This window comes from Halichoerus grypus, chromosome 7 (assembly GCF_964656455.1).
Source record: "Halichoerus grypus chromosome 7, mHalGry1.hap1.1, whole genome shotgun sequence".
NCBI classification, from domain to species: domain Eukaryota; kingdom Metazoa; phylum Chordata; class Mammalia; order Carnivora; family Phocidae; genus Halichoerus; species Halichoerus grypus.
In genome coordinates, this window is record NC_135718.1 from 87,650,610 (window position 1) to 87,663,257 (window position 12,648).

At 53.2% G+C, this 12,648-nt stretch overlaps 1 protein-coding gene across 3 annotated transcripts in view; it reads left to right on the top strand.

Annotated features, from left to right (window-relative positions):
* The first annotated feature begins 353 nt into the window (after nt 1-353).
* Nucleotides 354-12,648, top strand: part of STUM (stum, mechanosensory transduction mediator homolog) — a 60,616-nt gene continuing 48,321 nt past the window's right edge. The window contains exon 1 of one of the 3 annotated variants that reach the window (XR_013449804.1): nt 354-739. Coding sequence is in view for 2 of the 3 variants with exons in the window: in XM_078077848.1 (XP_077933974.1) it covers nt 532-739 (208 nt within the window). In the remaining variant the exon portion in view is untranslated. The remainder of the gene's footprint in view (nt 740-12,648) is intronic. The other 2 variants (XM_078077848.1, XM_036118072.2) reach the window with 2 other exon arrangements.

Below are 12,648 nucleotides of genomic sequence, written 5' to 3' on the forward strand. Positions count from 1 at the left end.
GGCCTACTAGGCACCGGGCGCTGTGCGCCCCTGGCCTCAATCCGCCCAGCGTTGTGTGCTTCCTCCAGATGAAAGGACTCAGCTCCCGGCTTTCGCGACAGGGCCGGCCGAGCACGCCAGCCCCGTTCGCGGTGTCCCGGGCCGAGGCTTACGCCCAGCTCACCTGTTCCGGGGAGGCGAGCTGCGTCCATCCCTCCCAGGACCTGAACCGCGCGGGCTTCCTCCGCGTTCCTCTTCTACTTTCCTGCCTCCGCCCGAATCCGTAAGTGGCATTTTGGGGGGGGGAGGCGGGGAGAAGGGCGGGGAAGGGGCCCGGCGGGGAGGGGCGTCGGAGCGCTGTCGCCGAGTGCCGCACCACCCCCTCCGCCCCGCGCCGGGGTGTGGGCGCGGCGCAGGGCGCTGCAGAGGGCCGGGCGCGTGGGGACGCGGGAGTGCGGGCTTCTCCGTGAGCCGCGCGGCGCCGGAGCACGCTGCCCGCCTGAGCTCGGCGCGGAGCGAGCCGCCGCCACCCGCCCCTGCGCGCGCCGCGCCATGGAGCCTTCGCACAAAGACGCCGAGACGGCGGCGGCGGCGGCGGCGGCGGCGGCGGCGGCGGTGGACCCCCGCGCCGCGTCTTCGTCCAGCGGGGTGGTGGTGCAGGTCCGCGAGAAGAAGGGCCCCCTGCGCGCCGCCATCCCCTACATGCCCTTCCCGGTGGCCGTCATCTGCCTCTTCCTCAACACCTTCGTGCCGGGATTGGGTAAGACGCGGCGGTCGCGACCCCTGCGCCCCGGACCCCGGCGCGGAGGGCACGGGGGACGCCCTCGGGTGGCGCCCGCGTTCCCAGCGCCCCCGGGCGGGTAGCCGAGGCGCGCGGAGTAGGCGCCCGGGGGGAGGCGCGGCGCGGGGCTCCCTGACCCGCCCTTCACCTCCTCCCAACTGTGAGCGTCGTGGTCCGGCCCCAAAAGCCGGAACTTTGCCGGGGACCGGGGGTGGGGGGGTGCCGGCGGGCGGCGGCGCGGACGGCTCCTCCCGGCCCCGGCGAGGCTCCGCTCCAGACGCCCCGAAATCCTGCTCCTCGTTGCCGCCACGCGCGCCCTCCCGTGAGCCCCTTCCTTCGAGGGGCGCGGGGCCGGGCCGGGGGAGCGCGGCGGCGACCGAGCTCCCGGGCGTTGGAGAGGTCGGCCGAGCCGGGCTTCGGCGACACCGCGCGAGCCCGCCCGCCTTTGCGGAGTGCTGACCGTGCGGGGGCGAGTGTCCTCCGCCTCCTTCCGGTGTGTCCGCGATTCCGCCAGCACCCGCAGGGCTCGGGTGGGGTGGACGGGGGGCGGCCTCATTAGTTTCAATGCCTGTGGGTTTGCTCCCTTCCGTCCCTTCCGTTCCTGAGAAAGTGGGGAGCGCGCCGATGTAATTCTGTGTGGGACTCTGGCTGCCTGGAGGGCGCCCTGATGGTCCCAGCGTCCCAAGTTTCCCTGACCCTCCCTCTCCTGACCCCACCCCAAATCTCTGTCTGCGTGCCCTCCCCCAACTCCTGGCTCGCCTGCTTGGCACCGGCTGTTCTTGCCGGGAGGCCACCCCCCTCCAAATGCGTGCGAGACTGGAGCGGCAGGCACCTCTGTGCCCTCCCCAGGAGAGAGCCTGCCCCTGCGCCAGCCAGTTGCCAGCGCATGGCTCCAAGTTCCCAAGAACAGGTCAGCTCGAAGCCGTTTGCTGTTTTACTTTGGCCTTTCTCACGGCCTCGCGCTTAGCCAGCTCCCCGGGGCCCGTGCCGTGGCGGTGGTAGGGAAGGTCACACCCATCCACGCAGGACGCGTTCACTTTCCCCTCGGGGCTTGCTTGTGCTTGTGCGCTCCCTGGGCGGCTGCGGGGCGCCGGGGCCGCAGATCTGTCTGAGCAGGAAGTTAGGTGGGCGGCAGCCATGCTCCCCCCTCGCGGCGCGTCCAGCAGCCTGCCCCCGGGGCCCTGTCGCCAGGCCAGCTGTCCGCACACTTGGACGCCGCGGGGACAGCTAGCCATTGTTCGTTTGTGTCAGAAATTCCCACCTGCTGGAGTACAAACGCACGGCCTAGCCATCTCTCCGGGGACGCGAAGATCGAGAGCGGGGATGGGTCTTCGTTACACTTTTTTAAAAGTGGTGAAGCAAATGGCACCCTGTACGGTCTTTTGAGGAAACCAATGCATTCTCTTTCCCCCTTGGGAGGGGCTGCCCCAAGCTGCTGCTGGGTGGGGGTATCTACCCCCCCCCCCCCCCCCCCCCCCGCCCTGCGGCGGACCACCACAGCTGTGCCCACCTGTGCACCTGTGCAGGCCTCCCCACCGCGGGTTATGCCCCTGCCCTGGGCATCCAGCTCTTTCTTCCCTCTTTGCACCTCCCTTTGTTAGATCAGAACCCTATGGGATTTTTCTAAGAAACCTTTCTGAGAAGGCAGAAGAAAATAAAGGGAAAATTAGCAAACTGCAGAAGTTAATAAAACAGGTGAGCCAAGGGGCGCCCGGGTGGCTCAGTTGGTTAAGCGACTGCCTTCGGCTCAGGTCATGATCCTGGAGTCCTGGGATCGAGTCCCGCATCGGGCTCCCTGCTCAGCAGGGAGTCTGCTTCTCTCACTGACCCTCCTCCCTCTCATGCTCTCTGTCTCTCATTCTCTCTCTCGCAAATAAATAAAATCTTAAAAAAAAACAGGTGAGCCAAGTGTGTACAGGTTTCTGAATTTTCAAGACCAAATCCAGGCATGTTTTTCGTTTTGTTTTGCTTGTCATTGTCCAGTTTGCTGGCACGCAGGCCCCCGCCCTTCTGCACCCCCAAGGAGGAGCTCCTGATCCTGGGTGGTGTTTCTTACCTGTAAGGCAAGGATGCTTGTCATTCTGGGCTGTGGAGAGGACAGAATGAAATTCTAGAAAGTTCAGGGGTTGGGCGCAGAGGCAGTGCTCCAGGGAGGGTGGGTTCCTCTTGCCCTTGGCCCTTCTGCAGAGCTGAGCACTGCCCCCCACCTCTGGCTGTACAAGGGTGCTTCTTCGGGACCTTGGCTCTGAGTCCTTGTGGATCTCTCTGCTCCCCTCAACCTTCAGTGGAGCCCGGGGTGACAAGGCAGGCCATGCAAAACTCGCAGGCATTTTTTGTGTTGTTTTGTTTTTGTTTTTGTTTTTTTGTCCTCCATGAGTGGTGTGAGTGGCTCCAGCGCCTGGAAATCATCGCCTTGGCCTAGATCCCCTCCTCTAGGTCCTTCTGGCTTATCTGAAGCTCCCGTGAAAACTGACTATTGATGTCGGGCTCTGCCCTTTTATGAAGTGCAGCTTTTTTCCGATGCATTTGCTCTCACTCATTCAACCAACACAGAGCAACCACTACATACCAGGCACTGGGGTGTGACAATGAAGAAGTCAGTCGAGGTGTCATAGACTGTTGGGGAAAATGGATGCAAACTTTGTTTGAATTTGATAAATGCTGTCATGGCAGCAAGACCAGCGTTTGAGCACAGTTAATTCTTCCTAGGTGGAAGTGGAGTTCAGAGAAAGCTTCCGAGAGGTGTTGCAGGAGGTGAGACCCTGCCCAGGAAATCAGCCACAAGGCCCCAAGCCCTTGCTTGTCCTCACTTCACTCCCACTCTTTGGAAACTGGTCAGACCTTTGGCCCAAAGATCGTTTCTTTTTTCTGGAAACTTCCTTCTCTGCAAGTCTTCTCCTCATTGGCAAATCGAATGGGACAGAGGGGAGGGGGTGGGGGGCTGGATGAAGGCATGTTTTTCCTCTGATGTGGGTGTCTCATGTTCATCTAGCATGAGAAGCCCAGTCCTTTCTGTCCCTGGGGCCTTGTCGATGTAAGCAACAGTGCTGTCACTCCATAGAGGGATGCTTCCTCTCCTGGGATTTATGATTTATGGTCACTCTGACTCCTCATTGGAACAATACAAAACAGATAAAAACAGATGATGGTAGGGGCGCCTGGGTGGCTCAGTCAGTTAAGCATTCGACTCTTGGTTTTCTTGGCTCAGGTCATGATCTCAGGGTTGTGAGATGGGTTTCTCTCTCCCTCTCCCCCTCCCCCCCTGCTCGTGCACACGCACACACACTCTCTCAAACAAACAAACAAATAAATAAATCTTTAAAAACATGGATGCTGGTAAAGAGAGTGCCCCTCCACCTTGTCTTATTCAGTGACACACTACTAATACAGACCGTTGTAAGTAACTTCATAGTCCAAAACATAGGGCACTTATAAGTTTACATGCAAGTATTCATATATATAATGAAAGTTCATTGTTATGTCCCAGAATGGACAGAGAGTTTGTCTGTTGGTTATGGGCAAAGTTATACTTTTATATTTAAAAATTTTATCTCTATTGACTGACTCGGTGAAACGAAATTGTTGATAACTCAGATGGTGACAGGGAGGTGGTAGGGGGGAGAGCTTCCCTTGACCGTTAACCATGCCTTCAGACTAATGTTGGCCACAAATCTACTGGAGAATACTCATAGATATTTAATCTATCTCTAATATACTGCCTACTCTTTGACACCCAGCGAAAGTCTGCTTCCCTGGTAAGAGCCCCACAGGCTGGCTCAGCTTCTCTCTGTCTTTCCTCCAGCCCCGAGGCTCAAACTGATGATGAATATTGCCCTATCTTGTGGCATCTACTGCTGACTTTTTAAATTGTTTTTCAAGAGTTTATTTTTTACCTCTGTAAATGTAAGTTCCTTGAAAGCAGCAACCATTTTAAATTTCTCCTTGATATAGTATGCTATATATGAATGAATATTGACTAGAATTATACTCCTGGAATAGGCATTAGAGGTCATCCGGTCCAATGCCTTTATTTTATATGTAAGTGTGGTGGTCCTGAGGATGCAAGGACCAAGGAAGTTTACATCCTATTCAACCTTTTTAAGGAAGTTATTTAAGTATGTATTTCAGTAAAACCAGAGAGTAAATCAAGAGAGAAGATACGAGATCCAGGAAACAAGGGATCCAATTCAGGGCAGCCATGAAAATCGAGGATAAAATTGTTCAGCAGGCCTGAGAGCAGGCAGTCTTCTTTAGAGTGGGACGATGAAGGCCACAGGAAAGAGTTTTCCGAGAATGGTGTGAGAAGGGGACATTCCTTAGAGCTAAGAGTATTACTGGGACTGCCAGAAATTAAACCTTGGATGAAAAACAGAAGGCAATTAGTAACAGCAGTAAAGACAAAAGGCTATGCAAAAGCATTAAGATCCAAAAATGAAGCAAAATGCCCAATTAGATCAGAAGGTCAGCAGACTTCACAAAGGAAGAAGAAAAATATTCCAAACAACAAATGGAATGAGAAGGAATTTGGAGGATATTGGGGATACAGTGTAGAAAGCACATGTTTCTTCCACCAACAATAAAAAAAGAGAGGTAATCAGCAACTTCAGGGAGATGAAAAATTTTTCATGAAAGGCATAGCTCAAATATGAAGCAAATCAAAATGTGGCCTGATATGGAGCAAATGATGGAATATATAAAAAAGGCTCTTCGAAGTGCATAGGGTCTGTGCCATTGGAACAGTGGTGCACAATATGGGCTCTTAGCACCTCTTTGATTCTGCAGCAAAGAATATTTGCTTAGTCATAATAATATAAATGCTGCTCAGTGGTTTTCAGCTTTTAAAAGCAACCACAGACAAGGCACTGAAGACTGCTTAATAATAGCTATAAAGGAAGATGTAAAGTTTCTCCACCTTCACAATATAAAATGACAACTATAGCTTCTAGAAGTTGGCAGGTGGGTTGTGATAGGTTATTGTTCCCAATTATTCACTGTCCTCCCTGAAAAGAGGATGGCACATCCCCACCTGATGCCATATGGCTTGCCATGCTTCCTGTGGGAGGGGAATATTTCCTTCCCTGCCCACTGATAACAGGTTTGGCCACGTGACTTGCTTTGGCCAATCGAATGTGAGTGGCAGTGACATATGCCATGACTGAGCAGACACTTTAAGAGGCATTGTGAGGTTCTGGCATTGCTCTTCTCTTTTTCTCATGAGAGTGGCAGGTCTCAGATGGGGCTGCTCTTCAGTCTGCCTCCCAGAATAAAAAGGGACATCAGAAGCACAGCACAGCATGTCACATGAATAAGAAATAAACGTGAGTTGCCGAGATTTTGTAGTAATTAGCATTGTTACCGTCCTAGCGCACCGTACCAAAGCTGACTGACATGGAGAGGGTAGGGTAGAGGTGTGAATACCCTCCTCGTACAAAGGGCAGGGGAGAATCAAGGGATGCTGTCCGTCATTTGCAGATCAAGACATAAAGGTTACCAAGGTGATCAGTGGATGAACCGAAATAAGGCTATGTTGGGACAGAGGAACAATAGTGGGTCAATGATATACTGGGATAGTATTGGGACAGGAGCAACAGGAAGATGAGGGCTGATGTAAGTTAGCTGATCTTACATATCATAGCAGAAAGTCAATGTCTAATGTTGATAAAACATGAAAAAGCAATATAAGTATACTCTGGAGATTAGAAAAACATCAGAAGAATCCCCACTCTTTCTGATATCACCATTGTTTCTTTACCAACTGGCTCATTCCCAGCAGTGTACATACATGCTGACCTTGTCCCCCCCTTTTTAAAAATAGCCTCTTTTGATCTTCTACCCCTCTCCCGCCACTGCTCTTTACAGTACAGTTCCCTGCAGGAGTTACCTGGATTGGCGGTCACCGATCCCTCTCCTCTTGCTTTCTCTTGAACCCACTGTAGTCATTCTGTGTCCGCCACTCACCTGAATTGTACTTTTCAGGATCCCCAGCACCTCGGGGTTGCTAAATCCCGTGGCTGGATCTCTGTCTCCTTCTCCTGGAGCGCTCAGTAGCATTGGACACAGTACCTGTTCCCTCCTTGAAACACTGTCTTCCTCTGGCTTCTGGAAGACTCCCCTCTCCTGGTTTTCTCTGTGCCTCACAGTGCCTTCTCTGTCTCCCTTGCTTGTCTTGGCAGCCTCCAACCTTGGGAGTCCCTGGGCACTCGGGGCTCTTGATCTTGGCCTTCTCTTTGACCTTGCTCTTCTTCCCGCCTACACTGGCCCCTTTGATGGTGTCTCCTGGCTTTCTCTTGCATCTTTATGATGATCACTCCTAAAGTCAGATCTCCTGCTCAGACCTCCCTCTGGACTCCGGAGTCTTACACCCAGCTGACTTTCCAGCATCTACACTTGCAACCCACCAGGCATCTGAGACTTAACTTACTTAAAGCCAAGCTCCCGATGTTCTTCTCCAGGCCTGCTTCTCCCTTCTTTATCCCCCTCGAAGCAAATGGCATCCTTCCAGGAGCTCAGGCCAAAAACCCGGACTCATCCTTGACTCCTCTTTTTCTCGCACCCCACGCCCAATCTGTCTGGGAATGCTCCTGGCTCTGCTTTCAAAATCAATTCAGCATCTGACCACTTCTTACCACGCTGCTTCTGCCTTGCTGGTCCAAGCCCCATCTCCTCCTAAATGGTTGCCATGGGCCCGTAACTGGTCTGCTCACTTTTATTGATGTTCCTCGTGGTCTCTCTTCAACATGGCCACCAGGGCAATCCTTTGAAAACACGAGTGAGTCGGATCAGGTCATCGTTTGAGCTGGAAACCCTCCAAAGTCTCCATGTCACTTAGAGCAAAAGCTCAAGCTTTTATCATAACCCACAAGGCCCTGGGTCAGAACTTTCCCAAAGAAATATGACATGAGCCACAGGTGTAATCTAAAATTTTCTAGTACCTATATCATAAAACACTAAAAGGAAGAGGTGAAATTACCTTTACTAGTATATTTTATTTAACTCAGTATATCCAATATATTTATCATCCAGTGCATGTGAATCAAAATTATTAATGAAATGTTTACTATTTCTTTTTTACATACTACGTTTTCAAAGCCTTACAGCACATCTCAGTTTGGACTAGCCCCGTTCCAGGGCCTGCAGCTGCAGAGCATCCGCCATCCGCTATCCTTCAGATTCACCTCCCACTCCTCTCCCTCTCGCTCCCTCGGTTCCAGCCCCACTGGCCTCCTTGCCATTTCTTGGCTATTTGAAGAGGCACCTTCGCACTTCAGAGGGTTTGCATTTGCTGTTCCTTCTGCCTGGCAGACTCGTCCCACAGATATCTATGTGGCTCGCTCATTCACGTCCCGAGCGCTTTGCTCCAATGTCACGGACTCAGCGAGGCCGCCTGTGTTGGGGGTGCTGGGGCCCCCACAACCAGCACCAAAGACTGGGTGGCTTAAGCAACAGGAATTTATCTTCTTGCTCCTGGAGGCTGGACTGGTTTCTCCTGGGTCCTCTCTGCCTGGCTTGTAGATGGCTGTCCTCACGCTGTGTTTGCTCTGTGCGTGCTTGTGTCTGTGTCCTAATTTCCCCTTCTTTTAAGGACTCAAGTCATACTGGATTAGGGTCCACCCAAAGACCTCATTTTAACTTAATCACCTCTTTAAAGATCTTATCTCCAGAGATGCCCGGACTCTTGGCTTCTTCAGCTCAGGTCATGATCTCGGGGTCGTGGGATCGAGCCCCGTGTTGGGCTCCCTGCTCAGCGGGGAGTCTGCTTGAGGTTCTCTTCCTCTGCCTCCCTACCCCCCCCCCCCCCAAATAAATGAAAGAATCTTTTTTGAAAAAAGATCTTATCTCCAAATACAGTCACAGTCTGAGGTGCTGGGGGTGAGGACTTCAACCTGTGGATTTTGAGGGGACACAGTTCAGCCCAAACACCCTCCCAGATGATCTTACTTAAGACGGCAGCTCTCCCCCTCCTCCCCACTCTCCCTCCTCCCCACAGGCCCTACCTTTCCCTACTTCCTTTTCCTCGAGAGCACTGTCGCTATCAAACATGCTGTATATTTAACTTATTTTCTCTATTGTCTGGTTTTTGTTTGGCTGGTTTTGGTCTCTTCTGTTCATTGCTGTATCTCTGCACCCTAGAACAGTGCCTCGTTCATGACGGGGGCTCCATAAATAGAAGTGCTTGCCTTTGGGAAGCTGGACTCAGCAACGAGAGCTCTCTGAGTATTGCTGGCCCCTAAAAGCCCTTTTTTCTCTGTTTGATTTTTTAAAACTGTATACCTGTATTACTTGCCTTTTTTTTTTTTTTTTTTTTGATAAGAATCAATGCCACGGAAAGAGAAGGGGCTTTTATGTGTCACTGATAGGAATGTAAATTGGGACATATTTTCTGGAAACCAGTTTGGCACTTAGGTATCAAGAGTCTTCAAATGTTCATACCCGTTAGGTCAGTAATCCCACTTGCAGGAACTCATCCTAAGAAAACAATCAAAAACAGGGACGGAAAGTTATGCATAAAGATGTGCCAGGAAGCCTTATTTGTAACCTTGAAAATTATAAACAAACCTGGGTGCCTGGCTGGCTCGGTGGGCGGAGCGGGTGACTCTTGATCTCAGGGTTGTGAGTTCAAGCCCCACGTGGGACGTAAAAATGACTTTATAAAAGGTATTATAAATAAACCCAGATGACAACAATAGAAGGATGGTAGAATATTATTTACCCCTTGAAATAGTGTTTACAAAGAGTTTCTGATGGTGGGGCAGCAAGTTTTAGGGGGAAATGGGAAAAACATAGTTTGAAATTGTGCAATCCGTAGGATCTCAAGTCTTTGGTATTTTGTGGATTCTAAGGCACCTCCTTTCCCCACGGCGTGGATGTTTCTGAACGTGAGACTGATACCAAGAGAAATGGTTTCTTTCTTTTCTTCCTTTCTTTCCTAAAAAGTTGTTGCTAAATTCACGGTGTGTTTCATGATCAGTGGAATCTTAAAATCAAGAGCATACAAGGTAGAAGACAGATGGGTAGATAAAACCAGACAACACCAAGATGTTAACAGGTGGGGAGCGCCTGGGGGCTATTTTCTTCTTCATACTTTTACACATTTCCCAAATTTTCTAAAACAAACACAAAATGTATTACTTTTGTAATTAGAAAAACTGAATCAGCATTGTCTTGAGCAAACTCCTCCTGTAAGTTTACGACGGTCTAATGCAAGTACGGCACTGTTTTCACAATGGTGAAGGGCTGGGAAATGCCTGGGACAGTGGGGTCCCCGCAGGATCGTTTATGATCAGTGTCCATGCGGCGCCGGGTCAGGTGTGGCAGTGGGTCAGAGGCCCCCTGTCACTCTCGGGAGCCGAGGGACACGTGCTCCGTGAGTCTCCCGTGGGATGTGTCCCACTGTGGCTTGGGTCAGGGTGACCGGGTCACGTTCAGGAATGCCAGCAGTGTCCCTATTTCCTCTGAGGTGTTGCAAGGGACTGAGCTGCTGGAAGTGGTGAGCCAGCAGATGCTACTGAGGAAGTCCGTGTTTCCATCAAGTGTCGCCGAGTGCTGTGCAGAGGAGAGTGACTTCCGAGTGCCTCCAGCAGCGTGTCACTGGCCAGGCGAGCAGCGTGCCCCTACTGTGCGCCAGGTCCGTGCTTGGGCTGAGAACCACAGTCGAGGCAGACGCGGTCCCCTCCCTCAAGGAGCTGACCGGCTGATGGGAGGTGCGCTGTCATGAATGGGTGTGCGAGTTACTGGAGGCCGGGCCACCTGAATGCGGTCACGGCGGTGAGGGAGTGCTTTCCGCCACAGCTGGCTAGCCGGGAAGTGAGCAATGGGCTGAAACAGAACGACCCAGACGGCAGGGAACAGAGTAACATTTCCAGCTGTGTGTCCGATTCCTGAAGCCCCAAATGTCCTGGAAGCTGGGGACCTCAGAATTGGCTCTGGTTCTCAAGAGCACGGAACCCTGAGCAGGTCCCTTCACCTCCCTGAGCCTCCGCATCCCTGTTGGTAGACTGGGGCTCAGGACTCCCGCTAGGCCACCTCACAAGGTCACTGTGTTCTGTTAACCACTAGTTAGCATCGGCCAAATGTCCTTTGTTCCCAAGGTCATTTCTGGGCCCCCTCCCAGGGTGGGCAGGACCCCCCCGTAAGTGCTTCCTGGTCCCTCAGAGCCGAGACCTGCCTCACACACCCAACACGCTGGGGGTGTCCTCCAAACCCAGGGCCTGGGGCTGACTTTACTGTTGGGTGAGAGGCGGTAGGAGCATGACTGGTGATGAGTGTGCGCACGTGTGTGCGTGTGCGTTGCACACACAAAGGCCACCACAGGCTTTACCTTTACATGAGGCACATGTGGGTGGCACAGAGCCTTGAAACCCCGTCACCTGGGCCAGGTGGAGGAGGCCTTGGCAGGATGTACGTCGGGCAGGTGTGTCTTCAGCGTGGGAGCTTCCTGGGAGAACGGGGTGCGGGGCCTCCATACCCCAGGCTGAGCCATGCTAACCAGGAACGGAGTTTCTAAGGGGACGCTGAAGCGATGGTGTGGGGACAGCATTTTCTTATTCAAACAGCAGAACACAGGGATATATTGGGCATTTATTCAAACTCATCAGAGAGACTGTTTTCTTGGCCGGAGTAGCTGACACAAGACAGGGCTGTCCCGGAACCGGGAACGTGGCCCGGCTGGGGTGCTCTGGGGGAGCTACGCTTTGGTCGTTGCTTTCATACTTGCTTTCATACGGTGCTCCTGTGCCTGGGACCGTCACCCCCCATCGAGGGCAGCGCCTGCCCCAGCCGTCAAGGCCCACCTCAGGCCCCAATAACTGGGGTTCTTAGAAGTTCAGAGCAGAAAGGGGGCCGTGGATGACGCACCAAAGTTGCAGGTTGGGTGAGGGCCGCTTTGGTCGTTGTTGACTGGGAAGCTTGACGGCCATGCCAAGATAATTTGGTGTTTGTGGAGAACAGCCCGTCCAAAGACCTCCACAAAGGAAATAGCCCAACATTCCCAGGGCCAGGCAGCCTTAGGGCGGCTCCAGTCCCTGCATTTTACCTAAGAGGGGGCCTCTCCATCCCTGGCGCCCTGACCCTGCAGTGTCACCTCGCTGACACCTGCAGAGGCCCTCCTGCCACCTCAGGGCTGCTTGTCGTGGGTGCCTAATTGCTGTAATTGCCACTTTTTGAATGAAACATGTGCACGGGCCTTCCAAAGTCTGGGGAGGGACCACGTGCCAGGGACCCGTCAGTTTCCCGTCCCTGCTCGTCCTCCCTCGTGATGGCCTGCGCAGGGGGTCCCTGGCACCTCCTTCTCGGGACCCATGGATGGAGCCAGTCCAGGGGCGCCACGTCCCCGACAGCATTTGCTCACTTCCTGTCTGTGTGTCACATTCCGGTGATTCTCGTGCTGTGTCAGTTTTCCTTACCACATCGGCTCTAGCGGGCTGTGATCCGTGAGGGTGACGCCGAAAGCTCACGCGGTTCGCACTGGGCAGTAACAAAGTCTTTCTAAATTAAGGTATGTGCTTTGTTTTGGACCCAATGCTGTTGCACATCCAATAGGCCGCAGTAGAGTGTGAACGTGACTTCTCTGTGTCCTGGAAGCCGAGCAGCGCATTTGACTTGCTTTTTTGTGACCCTCGCCTGGTTGTGGAGTTCTGGCGCCTACCCCGCCAGATCTCCCAGGGCCACCTGCCCACACCGGAACAGTCACCCAGTGTCCCATTCCGTGGTTTTCAGCCAGTTCCTCGTCTTTTGTGCCTGCCCCTGCCCCGTCTTCCAATCCTACTCCCTGACCGCCTTCTTTCAGATCCTAGGACGCGTGATGTGACAAGAACACGTGAGTACAGGTGGCTTCGAGGAAGCTTCTGCGTGGGGGCTTGCTGCCTGGGGGTGGCGGGGGCAGGAACCCG